This window comes from Sorex araneus, chromosome 9 (genome assembly GCF_027595985.1).
Source record: "Sorex araneus isolate mSorAra2 chromosome 9, mSorAra2.pri, whole genome shotgun sequence".
Classification (NCBI taxonomy): domain Eukaryota; kingdom Metazoa; phylum Chordata; class Mammalia; order Eulipotyphla; family Soricidae; genus Sorex; species Sorex araneus.
In genome coordinates this window covers 18,858,472-18,874,387 of record NC_073310.1, presented here as the reverse complement: position 1 = coordinate 18,874,387, position 15,916 = coordinate 18,858,472, and the positions used below count along the sequence as shown (strand labels likewise).

General features: G+C 43.2%; 1 protein-coding gene across 7 annotated transcripts in view; it reads left to right on the top strand.

Moving 5' to 3' along the window:
* The window catches only part of EIF4ENIF1 (eukaryotic translation initiation factor 4E nuclear import factor 1), a 59,350-nt gene extending 44,523 nt beyond the window's left edge, over window positions 1-14,827 (top strand). For 2 of the 7 annotated variants that reach the window (XM_055147520.1, XM_055147521.1), the window contains exons 11-19: window positions 1,695-1,766; window positions 2,578-2,761; window positions 3,769-3,848; window positions 4,178-4,320; window positions 8,705-8,789; window positions 10,433-10,565; window positions 12,390-12,731; window positions 13,123-13,290; window positions 14,076-14,827. In XM_055147520.1, coding sequence (XP_055003495.1) covers window positions 1,695-1,766; window positions 2,578-2,761; window positions 3,769-3,848; window positions 4,178-4,320; window positions 8,705-8,789; window positions 10,433-10,565; window positions 12,390-12,731; window positions 13,123-13,290; window positions 14,076-14,317 — 1,449 coding nt within the window. In that variant the 3' untranslated portion in view covers window positions 14,318-14,827. The remainder of the gene's footprint in view (window positions 1-1,694; window positions 1,767-2,577; window positions 2,762-3,768; window positions 3,849-4,177; window positions 4,321-8,704; window positions 8,790-10,432; window positions 10,566-12,389; window positions 12,732-13,122; window positions 13,291-14,075) is intronic. The other 5 variants (XM_055147524.1, XM_055147523.1, XM_055147522.1 and 2 more) reach the window with 5 other exon arrangements.
* The last annotated feature ends 1,089 nt before the right edge of the window (window positions 14,828-15,916 follow it).

Sequence of the window (15,916 nt, the reverse complement as noted above, 5' to 3'; positions counted from 1 at the left end):
AAACTTGGTTTGGCTGTGTGCAAGGCAAACGCTCTACTTACTGTACTATTGCTTTGGCCCCCTGTGACTCTCTTTATGTGAGCTAAATAAAGAAATTGAAGAGAAATCAATAGTTACCTCGTGCCTAACATTTTGTTTCATATATAATCCTACGGTTTACTATTACACAATTGACCACTCTGTCTTGTGAGGATAGTAACTAGTTTGATGTTTGGATTTCAGGCTCTGAAATATATCTGGTTTCTACCTAGAGAGTGAGCCTCAAATACCTGCATTAAAGGATGGATCATATTGAAGTTTTTAGGCAAAGAGTAATACAAACCCAACCTAACCTAGAAAAGACAGCAACAAGGAAAGTAATGTAACAAGCATTCCAAGTGTCACGCCAAAGTATTGCTTGATTTACCTATAAAATCATGGTCCACTTATAAAATCAGATCTTTATTGTGGCTGTGTATACTATGTATAAGGTACATATGTCTGGTATGCTTTTATCTATTTAGGTTATAAAGCTTTATCCTTTAGAATACACTGTTTCAATCTAAACTCATGTGAAATTGAATTATAAACCTTATCCCCCCAAAAGAGTAAGATATGTAGTACAAAGGTGACTCTTTGTTTTTGTCAGATGGAATTAAATAACTCTTGAGGAGCTCTCTTGCTAAAATCATCTATAGTTCATCTCACTTCCAAAACCAATAATCACTTGGATGGATATCTTTAGATGATTTGTCATACCTGAGGATATTGCTGTAGATCTTGGCAGCTCCATCTAGTGGAAGGGAAAACTCTCCTAGAGAAACACGTCAGGCAGAGCTAAATGGGCACAAGAATGTCCTGAAGTGCAGGAGGTAATACAGGGTAGATGCAGAACATCACTGCTGCTGCACAAAAAGGGCAGAAAGAGCATTTGAATTCTGTCCTGTGTGAAATCAGTTTTGGAACAGCTTGTTAAAAGATAATAAAGTTTAAACTTCCTGAAACAGGATGCTTTGAATTACAGAAATTCTGAACAAAATTGTGATACTTGGCTAGGTTTTCAGTGGTTTATAAATCTTGTTAAAAATAATGGGTAGTGGGGCTGGAGAGATAGCACAGCGGGTAGGGCGTTTGCCTTGCACGCGGCCGACCAGGGTTCAAATCCCAGCATCCCATATGGTCCCCTGAGCACGGCCAGGGGTAATTCCTGAGTGCAGAGCCAGGAGTAACCCCTGTGCATCGCCAGGTGTGACCTAAAAAGAAAAAAAAAAAAAAAAAAAAAATAATGGGTAGCAACATTTGCCACAAGAATTAAAATCTAAAAATTATTTCTTGTGGCTTCCTTTGTATATTCTTTTTCCCATATAGTCACAGTGATAGCAACATTAAAATAGATCAGGGTGCCACAGAGAGGTAGAGACTGTGGCTGAGGGTCTCTGAGTAGGTTTTTTGTGTGCCTGTGAAAATTCTTTCTCTTCCCAGATTACTGGGGCCAACCTGTGTGAAAAATAGCATAAATGGGCATAAATTTTCTGTGACTTGGACATTGTCATTGTCACCATCCTGCAGTGACTGGGGACATCATCCTTTAAGTGCCTGCTCCTTGGAGAGTTGTTTTTTGGTTTTGTTTATTTTAATGCTTTCTGTGGTGCCCTGATTGATCTGTAAATTAAGTGGTTAGAAGGTTAAAATCAGTTTTTCTTTGACTTTTTTAGCGAAACCTTGAAAGCCACTTGATGTCCCCTGCTGAGATTCCAGGCCAGCCTGTCCCTAAGAACATCTTGCAGGTACTTTACAATCTTGTACTGAGGCCTTGGAGTCCTGAACAATAGTTCTATGATTTTGTGTAATCTTCAAGCTTTGAGCTTTAGAAAGTGATTCATATTACCTGGTTATTTGAGTATTTGAAATTGTTGTTGCCTGACATTGCATGTCAATCTTAATATGGGGTGGTGATGTTGCTAAAATGAAATGACAAAGCCTTGATCTTCAGTTTGTAGGTTTCCTATTTCTATGAAAATTAGAGGGACCAGAGTGATAGGACAGCGGGGAGGGTATTTGCCTTGTATGTGGCGGAACTGGGTTCGATCCCCGGCATCCCATATATGGTCCTCAGAGCAAAGCCAGGAGTTATTCCTGAGTGCAGAGCCAAGAGTAATCCCTGAGCATCGCCGGCCGGGTATGACCCCCCCCCCCCCAAAAAAAAAAGCCCAAATAAATAGTTTTTTTTTAAAAAAAAAAAAAAATTGTAAGTACCCCAGCACTATTGGACCTGAATACCATTGTGTAATCAGACTGAGATTTAATTATCCAGCCTGACTGGCATAGTTTACAGTGTGTGCCCCAGGACCCCTGAGCATTACTTTGCAACCTCCCTTCTCCCACCCAAACATGTCTCCCCTCCCGAAATACTAAAAGTACCTATTGTGTAGCATTAAAACATTTGTAACTTAATGTCCTGGAAACCATATTGGTACATGTACCAAGTTCCTCAGTGCATCCTGGAAATGCACTGTTGGCTTCCAAGAGGTAATCGATGATCCACAGTCTCTAAAAATAATTTGGTTTGTTCACAAAGATCTGTTTTTTCTGCTTTAGGAACTTCTGGGTCCACCAGTTCCGAGACCTGCGTCTTCCAATCTTCTGAGTGGCCTTATGGGGAGCTTGGAGCATACCACATCTTTACTGGGCCAAAGAGCACCTTCTCCTCCCTTGTCACAGGTGTTTCAGACACGAGCAGCCTCGGCAGATTACCTGCGTCCTAGAATACCATCACCTATTGGTAAATATTCTTGTATACCAATGTTTGTTCTAGCCTTCACCCACAGATTCCATGTCCCCTAGAAATGGCAACATCTTTACATCGGGCATCCTTGGAGTTTAAGTAGTATATGGATTTCTGATTTTATGCTTTTTGGGCAGATTGAGGAGACTCAAATTGTGCTGCCCTTCTAGATAAATATTCATGTTATAGTTATGAGTGGGTTGTTTTTCCCTTGAGATTGTCCTAAATTGGACCCACCTCTTCCTTATTAATGGAAGTCCAAAGGTTTTCCTTTAAGTCCAGAAGTTTTTTTTTTCCTTTTTGGTTCACACCCAGTGACACTCAGGTGTTACTCCTAGCTCTGTGCTCAGGAATTACCTCTGATGGTGCTCAGGGTCAAACCCTGAGTCAAACCCGGGTCAGCCATGTGCAAGGCAAATGCCCTACCTGCTGCACTCAGTTCAGGCCCCTAACCCCTAACCGCATTCAGTCCTTCAGTCATTAGCTCCTATTTATTTTTTTCTTTTTTGGGTCATGCCCAGAGATGCTCAGGGGTTACTCCTGGCTCATGCACTCATGAATTACTCCTGGTGTTGCTCAGGGGACCAGGTGGGATGCTGGGAATGGAACCCGGGTTGGCTGCATGCAAGGCACATGCCCTACCCACTGTGCTACTGCTCCACCCCCTTAGTCATTAGCTCTTAAAGGAACAAAGCTGAAACACTAGTGGGAGAAATGGATAATTCACCTGTAAGTGCTTTGCTCAGGTAAAACACTAGCCCATTGTGGAGATACAGAAGAGAGACATCCCTTGGCGGGGAAAATCCGTACTTCCTAGAAAACATGGTGTTCAGCTGACAGCAGCATACATTTACTTAGTGCTACCATTTTCTCTGATGGATGTTTGCTGCTGGACACTGCATGGTGCCAGGAATCAAATCCAAGGCCTCATATTTGCAGATCATGCACCTTACTACTGAGCTGCATCCCTTGCCCAAAATTCATTTTTGCAACTTTCCCAACAGGTTTCACAGCAGGACCACAGCAACTACTTGGAGATCCATTTCAAGGCATGCGAAAGTCTATGAGCCCTGTTACAGCCCAGGTCTGGCTGAACTTTTTCTCAAACTCAATGTGTGCTTGTTTTTAATCATTCTTCTTACTTGATGGCATGAAAGTTTAAACTGCTGTAATACTTGGAAGTGTTTCTGAATTGTAATTCAGTTTAGTGAAAGCTGTAGAAGTGCTGATCAATTACATTCATACATAAGTAGTAGTAAAGTGGATGATAGACAGTTTAGCCAGGTTTCCAGTATCTAATTTTTCTCAGTTGCTGCTTAAACATACCTTTCTATGAGAGCTAAAAGAGACTTTTGTATGATGTGCATGGATTCCTCATTCTTTGGCTCATTGTCCACTGATATTTCTGTTTAGCAGATGAGCCAGCTGGAACTGCAGCAGGCAGCTTTGGAGGGACTGGCCTTACCACATGACCTTACAGTGCCAGCAGCAAATTTCTATCAGCCTGGTTTTGGCAAACCACAGATGGACAGAACCCGAGATGGGTTCAGAAATAGGTATGTTATTAATCCTACCTTTATGGGGATTTGCAGCTTATTTATCTCAGAATAGTAAACCAGTTATCCAAAATAGAATTCTGTGATACATACTAATACGCCATACAGTATTACTGAGAGTTTCATTTTTTGAAATTTGAGTAGTAGAAACATGACTGAATTCTACTACTGTAGACTCACTTTATATCCTAGATTTTATCACCTGTATCACCTGTCGTCCTGTCGCTCATTGATTTGCTCGAGCGAGCGCCAGTAATGTCTCCATTGGTCCCTGTCGCATGCTAGTGTAGCCCAATGGCATCTGCTCGCTCCAGGAACATGAAGAGCATCAAACTGTTTTAGCAGCCTCTCCTTACTCATCCTTCCCAACGCTGCTGTATTGGGGGCTCTTTCAGGGTCAGGGGAATGAGGCCCATTATTGTTACTGTTTTTGGCATATTGAATACGCTACGGGTAGCTTGCCAGGCTCTCTGAGAGGGATGGAGGCTCCAGGAGATTCTGCGTCACTCTCTTCCGGGAGCTTTGTTTTATAGTCTCTAGATCTTGGTCATAGATGAGATTACATGGCACTGGGGGCAATTTCTGGGTGGAAAATTGGGGATCTTGGTGGAGGAGGCCCAGACCCGATCTGAGCAGGCTTGGAGATCTCAGCCACAGGTCCCGCATACCTGAGTTCTTTAGCCAGGTCCTTCATGCGTGAGGCTCATCCAAGCATGTGGAGAGTGGCCTTGACCATGGCTGTGGCTGGGTTCTGGCAGTTTTGGGCTGCCTAGGTTCTGCTTGGGGCAGGGAGGGAGACTCAACCTGCCCCACTCCGAGGTGCCCCGGTGAAGGCAGCCTGGTGCGGGGGCAGGAGATTCTGCTTCGTCTTCTAAGTGTATATGAAAATAGCCTTTACTAGTCATTGAAAAAAGGAAACCTTTAAATCAATAATATAAAATCTAGTTAGGGTTCGACACTCTCTAGATTCTATATTACTGATTTAAAGGATTCTTTTTTTTTTTTTTTTTTTGGGTCATACCAGGTGATGCACAGGGGTCACTCCTGGCTCTGCACTCAGGAATTACCCCGAGTGGTGCTCAGGGGACCATATGGAATACTAGGAATCGAACCCAGGTCAGCTGCGTTCAAGGCAAGCACCCTACCCACTGTGCTATCGCTCCAGCCCCCTAAATGATTCCTTTTTCCAATGACTAGCAAAAGCTATTTTCATATACACTTAGAAGATGGAGCACAACTTCCACATCTGCCTCAGCAGATTCCGTGTTATCAAACTTTCCCTGATAAAAGTTGTTTTGTTTTTAAGTGGTGCTCAGGGCTTACTCCAGGCTCTGCACTCAGGGATCACTCCAGGCTAGGCTCAGCGATCACATGGGGTGCTGGGGCTGGGGATTGAACCTGGGTTGACTGTCTACAAAGTCGACACCCTACCCACTGTACTATCGCACCAATCCATGATCATTTTACTTTCAATCAAAAGTTTGATGGTCAGGACTAATGGACTTGTTTTTTGGGGGTTTTGTTGCTGTTTTGGGGCTATACCCAGGGGTTGCTCCTGGCTTTGTGTTCAGAAATCACTCCTAACTGGCTCAGGGCACCCTATAGAGTGCTGTGGATCAACCCTGAGCTGGCTGTGTAAGCGCCCTACCCTACCTTCTCTGTACATCATCCCAGCCCCAGGGCCAATAGACATACCAGGTTTCTTAATGGGTTTGCTGACTAAGGCTGTTAAGTGATTACCGACTTCCAGCTCTCCTATTCCTTTTTATTTTTGGTAGATTTCGGGCCACGCCCCACTGTGCTCAGGGCTTGCAGCTCTGTACTTATCAATCACTCCTGGTGTTCCTTCCTCCGGGAATCATTTGCAGTGCATAGGTGGGAGGAGCCTCCTACCAGCCTTCTGTTCTTTTTCCCAGTTGTAAGGAGTGAAATAAAGAAGTTGGGAGACGGAAATCATTTATATTGTAAAGTAAGATGTTAATGAAAACCCTTATTGGGCAAATGCATAGCTTATTACAAGGAGGTTTAGCCATGTCTCATGTCCCAGTAATACTTTTCCTAGAAGTGACAGTGTCCGGCCCTTTGAAAAATAATCACCATCTCTGTTTTCTGAGTTGTATCACTTAAGATATACTTCCTTGAACTTTAGTCCTACCCATTCAGTACTTGGTAATTACATCTATTTGTTTGGGTTTGATTCTTTTTCTGATTTAGTTTTTGGCCTGCACCCCCGGTGGTGCTCAGGGCTTAATCCTAATGGGCTCAGGGGACCATATCAGCTGCCAGGGATCAGACCTGGGTCAGCTGGGTGCAAGGCAAACACCTTACCTGCTGTACTCTCTCTCTGACTCCTGGATTTGATTCTTAAGATTGCCATTTAATGTCTCAGTGTCTTGCCTTAGCTGATTTTATAAGTTAACACTTTCAGAAAGTAAACTAGTGAGTTTCCTGTATCATACAGCCTATCTGTAATCTCAGTCTAAACTGCAATAGCACAGGACCCAACTGCACAGCCCTTTACACTGAATTTCAGTCTGACAAAATGTAGTTAATAATCACAGACATGGGGGCTGGAGCAATAGCACAGCGGGTAGGGCGTTTGCCTTGCACGCGGCCGACCCGGGTTTGAATCCCAGCATCCCATATGGTCCCCCGAGCACCGCCAGGAGTAATTCCTGAGTGCATGAGCCAGGAGTAACCCCTGTGCATCGCCGGGTGTGACCCAAAAACCAAAAAAAAAAAAAAACAAAACCCAAAAATAATCACAGACATTATTTCTTCACTTTCAAAACACTTTAAATATCCAAAATTTTATTTGCTCATAGCCAATAGCCACCATGAGGGAGATGGGACAACATAACTGCATTTTTGAGATGTAGAAATGAACTTTTCTGTGTGATTCATAGGGCTAGGATGTCTCAGCCATAGAGCATTTGCCTTGCATGTTTTTGACCCTGGGTTAATTTCCAGAACCACCAACCCCCTCAAAATGTTAAGATATTAGAAATTCAAGTAGACCTAAGTTGCTGTCAATGAGGCCTTTGTTTCCACTCAAATGTCAGCCTCTCAGGCCCCCTAAAAATATACAGCTGTATCCTTCAACAGACTTGCTCTTCTTGCCTTATTTTTTAATTTTACTTATCTTCTAGTATACTATTTTTTGGTCTAACCCCTTCCATCCTACAGCCACAAGGGTGTAATGAAGCCAGGGAGTTGTCTGTTTTCTTACTTGCCCAGCACCTAGAACAGACCTAGGTACATAGGTGCTCAAATATGTTTACCAAAAGGAGTAAGTCATGCAGATTTGGAACTTGTCTTAATCACTGAGAAAACAAATGTCTCTCCCCTCACTATATACCAGAATTTTAGTAGTAGTAGTGGAGCTTGCCTTGGTTAGACTACAAAGCCACAAGTTTTAGAATTCTTATGTTTATGCTTGAGAAAACTTTCCAAGTCTAAACCAAATGATTTTGCCTTACTGGTAGAAGATCTGACATAACTGAACTGCTAATGATGCTTTCTTTAAAGAGTGAGCTCACATAATTCAGTTTTCCCTGAGTGCGTTTAAATCTTCATCAGCTGTTTCATTTTCTTCCGAGTTAAAGTAGAATGAGTAGAATGTCTGGAGGTAGGAGAGATGTCTGTTCTCCAACTTGGGAGGCCTGGGATCAACCTTTTCTTATGTATGACAGTATATATGACAAATTATGGAGATTGCATAATGCAAATCAGTTTACAACAGCGGATGCTCTTGACTATGTCTCTATTTTAACTAGTGTCCCAGACACTAGTTTATCAGGGTTTTTTCCTATCCTCTGAAGCAGAGTCTTTCAACGAAAGTTCTTCCTACCTCACTGGTGTAGTGTGCAAATAAAATATATCCAATCCTGAATAACTATGTACCCACGAGCTTCCCCAAGTCCCTGTACCTGTTCTGCCTGAGTCATTGCTCTGCCATAGCTTGTTGGTCACACCCAGGTTAGCACATCTCCCTCCCAGAGTCCCTTCAGTAAAACAGTATATTTTTTCTGTTTTGCTTGTTTTTGTTTTGGGGCCACCCCCAGCAGTGCTCAGGATCTCAGGGGACAATATGGGGTGCCTCTGATTGAACACAGGTCGACCACATGCAAGTCAAGTGCCCTACCTGCGGTACTATCACTCCAGCCCCAGAAGGAAGTTCTTATAAGAATCAGGATCAATTCTTACTAGGCTTTTTACTTCCCTCTGAATGTAACATGTAGTCTTGTATAAGTACTTATTAAATGCTTAGGAAATTGAATCGGAGAAAGGAAACAGCTTTCTATCGTAGGCTATTATTAAGCATTATGTAGTTTTAGGCCTGCAGTTTGGCCAGCATAGGACTAATTGATACTTGGTTTTACAGGCAACAGCGAGTGACCAAGTCACCAGCACCTGTGCACCGAGGGAGTTCTTCTTCCCCTGCCCCTGCCGCCTCCATTACAAGCATGGTCAGTGACCTTAGCCCTGGTCAAAAACTTTCAGGCCTCTCCCTATTTGTGTATATGCTTTTGTACCACTATGAATACCAAATTGCTCTTCAGTGCCTCCCACAGAAATATCGATACAATGGTCTTTCAGTACATACCTGTTACTAATTAGAATAACCTTATGTACCTTCCCTTTTCGGAATACTTAGTGAAGCTCCTATTTTGGGAAAAGTTATGTTCCCACAAATAGTACGTCACATCACACAAAGCAGTATGCAGTGTGGTCAGCCAGATAAAAAGTTGCAATTGGGAGCCGAGGAGAGCAGGTTGGAAGTTGGGGAGAGGAGGATGGAGTGACTAGGCCTAGTCAAATCATGGGGAGTCCAGTAAACCATGCTGGGAAGTTTCCAAATTTAAGGTCTCAGTGATATGAATTAAGTCTGGGACAAAGGGGTTTTGCTTATTTATGATGACAGATAATAGCTTTTCAACTGACTTTTTTTTTTCAACTAACATTGTTTTAATTTTTATTAAAACTTATTGTTTTTGGGTGACACCTGGTGCAGCTTCGGGCTTACTCCTGGCTCTGTGCTCAAGGATCGTTCCTGGCCAGGCTCAAGAGACCATATGGGGTGCCAGGATTGAACCCAGGTTGGCCATGTGTGCAAAGCAAGAGCCCTACCTGCTATACTCTCTCTCTGCCGCTCCTAGCATGTTTTTAAGAGTTTGATATCCCAGAGATCATCTAGTAAAAACTGATAAAGGAAACACAATTTCTTTGTGCTTCAGGATCACAAGTGGGTTTCTGCAAGGCAGAGTCTAAAAAGCTTTTCTGCTCATGATTCATGTACTCTTTGATCATCAGGGATTTAGGGCTTTATGATAGAAACCATCAAAGTAGAAAAAGTGAAGTAATGAGAGGAAACTAATGATCACAAAGCTGTGCCCCATTCACTGAGAAGGCTATTAGAATAATTATAAAGTTTTTGCTACCAAGGAATGGAGGAACATTAGAAAAATGAGTTTTCCCTGAATAGTCCCTTCCCAGGGGCCAGGGAGAGATACTGGGGTTAAGGCACATGCTGTCGGGGACCCTGGTTTGTTCCCTCGCACCAGTAGGTGTGGTCCTGAAGGATACTGAGCAGTGCTAGCATGGCTGTGGTACTCTGGACATGGCCAGAGCAGCACCACATCCACAGGCCCTTCCGCTGAACAGTGGGGCCAGCTCAGCCAAAATCACTGGAAGGGACCTCTGGGTCTACTGATTGAGATCTGACCTTTACCTTCCCCTACTACCACCCAGGAAATTCCTTTTCGAGATGGAAGAGCTGTTGCTCCAGATATTTTTTGGCCTTCCTAGGCTGGGGAAATGGTTCTGGCAGACTGCATAAGCAGGTCTCCATCACCACTGATGGAGGTTGCTTGGTGCTCTATTTTAATTAATCCCCTGTCCTAGACTAAGTAGTTGTGAATAAGGGATATTGTATTTGGAACAGCTACTTTTTAGGCTCATTCTGTTTCTTGTCCTCCACCAGTATGCTAGAGTTGGTCTCTTCTATGTAGCTAGTAAGGGATCACTTCAGCTTATTGAGTCGTTTTTGCCTTTCCTAGCTCGGTTAGGGAAAGGCATTTGGGAAGTGTGCTAATGTTGTATTTCCCTGCAGCTTTCTCCTTCCTTCACCCCTACCTCAGTGATTCGTAAGATGTATGAGAGCAAAGAGAAAAGCAAAGAGGAGCCAGCATCTGGAAAAACAGCTCTTGGCGATTGCAAAGAAGATACACAGAAGACCAATGAAGGTACTATAGAACAGTTATGGGTATACTATCCAGAAGAGAATGTGACAAGAAAAAATAAATTTAAAATTTTAAAACAGTAACAATATGAAAATAAACCCAAAGAAAAAGGATAAAAAAGAAAAAGTGAGAAGTCAGAGAGCTAGTACAGTGAATAAGGCACTTGCCTTGCATAAGGATGACGTGGTTTCAATCCCCAGTATCTCATATGGCTCAACCAGGAGTGATATTCCTGAGTGTAGAGTTAGAAGCCCTGAGCTCCACTGGGTGTGGCCCCAAAATTTAAAATACATGAATAAATTGGAGTTGGAGAGCTAGTACAGTTGGTAGAACTCTTGGGTTTGAGACTGGCACTGTATTATGGCCCCCTACGCACCACCAAGAGTGGTGCACCAGAAATACAGACAAAAATAACATACACAGAAAATACATGATTGAAGGCATAGGGGCTGTGCTAATCAGAATGACCTAAATATGTACAGGAAAATGTTGGGGAATTTTGATGACTATGTGTTCAACAAAATCTACAATAGTTTCAGTGTAGAGGCATGTGTCGCCAGGGAGATAGTACAGTGAGTAGGCACTTGCCAACAGTACCACCCCAACACCCCCCCCACCCAAAAAGAAAGAGAAGAAAATGAAAGAAGCTTTTTATTTTTCTGAGGCACCTGGCAGTGTGCTGGGATCATTCTAGTAGTGCTTGGTGGTGCATAGGGCACCGTGTACCATTTGCAGTACTGGAGATCAAATGGGCCAGCCACATATAAAGCATGTTCTTTAGGCCCTCATTTATATCCAGCTCAGAATGGCCTTTAAAGAGTACACAGCTGGGGACCAGAGATAGTACAGTGGGTCAGTGGGTAGGGTACATGCCTTGCATGCAGTAGACCCAGTTCAGCCCGTGCCGTCCCATATGGTCCCTTCAACAGATAGCCAGGAGTAAGCCCTGCCTATAGATTGCTGTGGTCCAAAATAAAAAAAAATTACAGTTGGGATTGCAAAGGACGTGATGATACAGATTCTAATAAGTTAGAATTACAAAGTAGTAGTGGTTAAGTTTCCTTCATTAGAAATCAGAGCAGTAGTACAGTGGGAAGAGTGCTTCATACTGCTGACTTGGGTTCGATCCCCAGCACCCCACATGATTAACCTGAGCACTGTCAGGAGAGATCCCTGACTGCAACATCAGTAATAAGCCCCCACCAAAAAAATTCATCAAAGTGTATTTATTTGAATTAACTTTTGCAATAGATCTGAATATTTTCACTTTTTTTTTGCCTATAGATTAAGACAGCATTTTTCTTTTTTTTCAGTTTTGGGGCCACACCCAGCAACGCTCAGGAGTTACTCCTGGCTTTGCACTCAGGAATTATTGCTGGTGGTGCTCAGGGCACCGTATGGGATGCTGGGGATGAAACCTGGGTAGACTGCATGCAAGGCAAACTCCATACCGGTTGTACTATCACTCCAGCCCCTAAAATAGCATTTTAATCCCAAGAAACTGATTAGAACTTGTTCCAACACAGCCATATGAATAGAGCAAGATACAACTTAACTGGATGTCCAGACCTGATCGATCAGCTCATTGCTATTCATGTGAGGAATATAAAATGTAAAGAATACAAATTTTCAAAGATTTGGGTAATCTGTAATTAAGTAAAAATTCTTTCAAAACCTGGGGCAGATAATGTTTTATACAATATTTTAAATTTGAGGGGATCAAATAAGGGTTGTGAGCTAAGAAGTACGATTTACTAGATCATTAGGAGGAAAAGCATATGTGGGGAGTTTTTGGATAATACCAAAATATTGTTTAATTCTTCACAGAGAATCTCCTGTCACCTAACTCTCTGTCCAGTGCTGATCGAGACTCTTCTCCTACTACAAATCCCAAACTTTCAACATTACGACCTTCATGTTCCACTCCACTGTCCCAGAACAACCGCTACACCAAAGAACAAGATTACCGACCTAAACCAACTGGGAGAAAAACTCCTACTTTGGCATCACCAGTTCCAGGAACACCTTTTCTCCGCCCTGTCCATCAAGTTCCCCTTGTCCCCCATGTTCCAATTGTTCGGCCTGCTCACCAGCTCCACCCAGGATTGGTCCAAAGGATGCTGGCCCAGGGAGTACATCCACAGCATCTTACAAATTTGCTCCAAGCTGGTGAGTTACAGACTGGCATGACTAGCACTTGTAAAATACAGGATGTTTTCATTCCTAGAAAGACCTTATTTGATTTCCTTACTAATTTGGATTAAGGAACAAGGTCTAATCCAGTCAATCCCTTTTCCATTCTGAAGTTTGAGCATTCTTCATTCTGTTTTTGTGCAACACCTGGCAGTGCTCAGAGCTTACTCCTGGGTCTGTGCTCAGTGATCACTCCTCTTGGTCTCAAAACTAGGTCAACCACATGTAAGGCAAATGCCCAACCTGCTGGACTGTTTCTCTGGCCTTGCATTCTTCATTCAGTTAACTATCAGGTCATTATAATTTTAAAGTCAAACATGCGCATTTCTAAGTAAATTAAGATTCTCACCAGTTTCTTTCTGCCCAGCAGGTGTGCTTCCTCCTGGGATGGATCTGACTCATTTACAAGGACTATCTGGCCCAATTCTGGGTCAACCATTTTACCCTATACCTGCCCCTAGCCACCCTCTCCTAAACCCTCGTCCTGGGACACCTTTGCATCTGGCAGTGATGCAACAGCAGCTACAGCGCTCAGGTAAGTTCAGGAATGGGCAGGTAAATAAGAGCTGGGCTTACGTGGGTTATAAGATTATAGTAGAGGAAATGAGTTAAAATTGACAGTTGCTTCTTTTAACTTCCTATCCCAATCATTTTTTGTCCCTTCTCGCCATCCAATCTTTTTTTTTTCCTTTTGCTTTTTGGGTCACATCCGGCGATGCACAGGGGTCACTCCTGGCTCTGCACTCAGGACTTACTCCTGGCGGTGCTAAGGGGACCGTATGGGATGCTGGGAATTAAACCTGGGTTGGCTGCGTGCAAGGCAAACGCCCTACCCGCTGTGCTATCACTCCAGCCCCATCGCCATCCAACCTTTTTAAGAATATAATAAAATGTACCAACCTTTCTGGGATTAGGAATCCCTGCAAATATTGTGAGAGAATCAAATGTCTTTGTCCCTTTGCCTCTTAGAGGACAACAGGCTGAGAATCCCTCTAGTAGAATGTCTGCATAGGAGCTTCCCAAAGTAGATGCCTTCTTCTCACCAGCCTAACACTATTTCTGTGATGCGTCTGCTTACCATGAAAGAACAGGGGTCATGTCATCTAGGATGGGTTCTCAAATTTGGATTGTTCCTGAATAGCTCATGCTTCTGAGATGCAGTCTTTTGACATTGTTGACATTCTGCAAAGGAACTCCTAAAGAAGCCATAAACACTATGGCAAAAAAAAAAAAACCGATCTATCAGTGGGCTAGGATTTGAGCGAAGCAGGGCTTGTTAGAGAACTGTCACCTTCATGCTCTTCTTTCTTCTACCCACAGTTCTTCATCCTCCAGGCTCTGGTTCCCAGGCAGCAGCTGTCAGCATTCAGACAACCCCTCAGAATGTGCCCAGTCGGTCAGGCCTGCCCCACATGCACTCCCAGCTGGAGCACCGCCCCAGCCAGAGGAGCAGCTCCCCAGTGGGCCTCGCCAAATGGTTTGGCTCGGATGTGTTACAGCAGCCTCTGCCCTCCATGCCCGCCAAAGTCATCAGTGTAGATGAATTGGAATACCGACAGTGAGCAGGGTAGATGGGCTCACCTAACCTTGGACCTATGGCAGCACCCTGGTCAGGACTCTGCTTCCTCATCTTGGGATAGCTTGGGATTTTACTTTGGAGCACCCTGTGAGAGCCCAGGACCCTGGCGTGGTCTGCATTATCACAGAAGAATCTTAACCAATCGAGTGGAGCCTACGTGGTCTGAATACAGGATGCACAGTGTGTCAATCCTGGAAAGTTTTTTTTTTTTTTTGTAAAATATGTGAATGAAGTGTTGGTGTCTTCACCAAAAGGTGGCACCTAAGGGTTCTGAGGAAATAAATGTATAGACCCTTATGTACAGACCTGTGTATAAACAACTTTTGTATATACATATAGGATAGCTTTTTTTGAACTTATACAGCTGTACATAAAAGTAGCTGATAATAGTTAAGTCTGTGTCAAGAGTTTGGATTTTTTTTCACTTGTACATTTGGGACTTTTTCTTTTGGTTGATTAAAGTTGCATATGCTAATTGCGTGAATGAAGTCAATACCATTGCTGTGTTTATTTCTTCTTGAGTCCTACTTACTTCCAAGTACATGACCCTGAAATAGGGCTCAGTAGGTTCCTTGTAGGCAATCGATCTGAAGTTTTGATTTTTCTCTAAATCAGACAGAACTAAACTCTAACCTCATTGAGAGGCTTTCTTAAACTTTAAAAACCACCCACTACCTTTCCCCAAATGGGCCAGCTGGGCTGAATGGTATTAACCTCATGGCTAACTCCATGTTCTACTCTGTAATTTCCACAATTAAGCCCACCCACTGAAAACAGTGCTTAAATGTATTTGCTGATTTCTCTAAACCCACATTTATAGGGGCAAAGAGCCAGCAGTTTGTTGGTGCCCTGAATCTTCAGGTCTAGCCCACCTATAAAAGGAAAAAATTGGTGTGTCAGGGGAAAACCTCAGAATTCAGATTTACTCTATTACTATCGTCTTAGTTGGTCCGAAGGATGTGAGTTATTGTTAAACTGATATTACAGTCGTCTTTTTCCTTTATTTTGGTTTTTGGGCCACATCTGGCAGTGCTCAGGGCTTATTCCTGCCTCTGCACTCAGGGATTGTGGCGGGCTCATGAGACCATATGAGCTGCCAGGGATCAAACTCAGGTCAGCCACATGCAAGGGAAGTGCCCTACCCGCTGTCTGACCCTTTCATAAAACTTTCTTCAAGATTTGGATTCCTGTGTTAATTGAGTACACTGTGTTCTGCATCTTTCCTCAGCCCAAGTATTTTCATTATTCACCTTAACTGTAGTCACTACATTGAAGAGACGGATTCTACTAGAATAAGGTCTTGAATTCTTTTTGGACAAAAGGTTTTTTTACTCTTAATCTGAGGTGATAAACTCAAGTGATTTTGCTATATTCCTTAAAACTTGTGCTTAATAGCATGTAAACTGGGGCCGAAGTGATAGAATAGCAGGTGGGGCATTTGCTTTGCATGTGACTGACCTGGGGTCAATACCTGGCATTCTATATGGTCCCCTGAGCACTGCCAGGAGTGACTCCTGAGTGCAGAGCCAAGAGTAACCCCTGAGCACCAGAGGGTGTAGCCCCCAAAAACACAAGAACACAT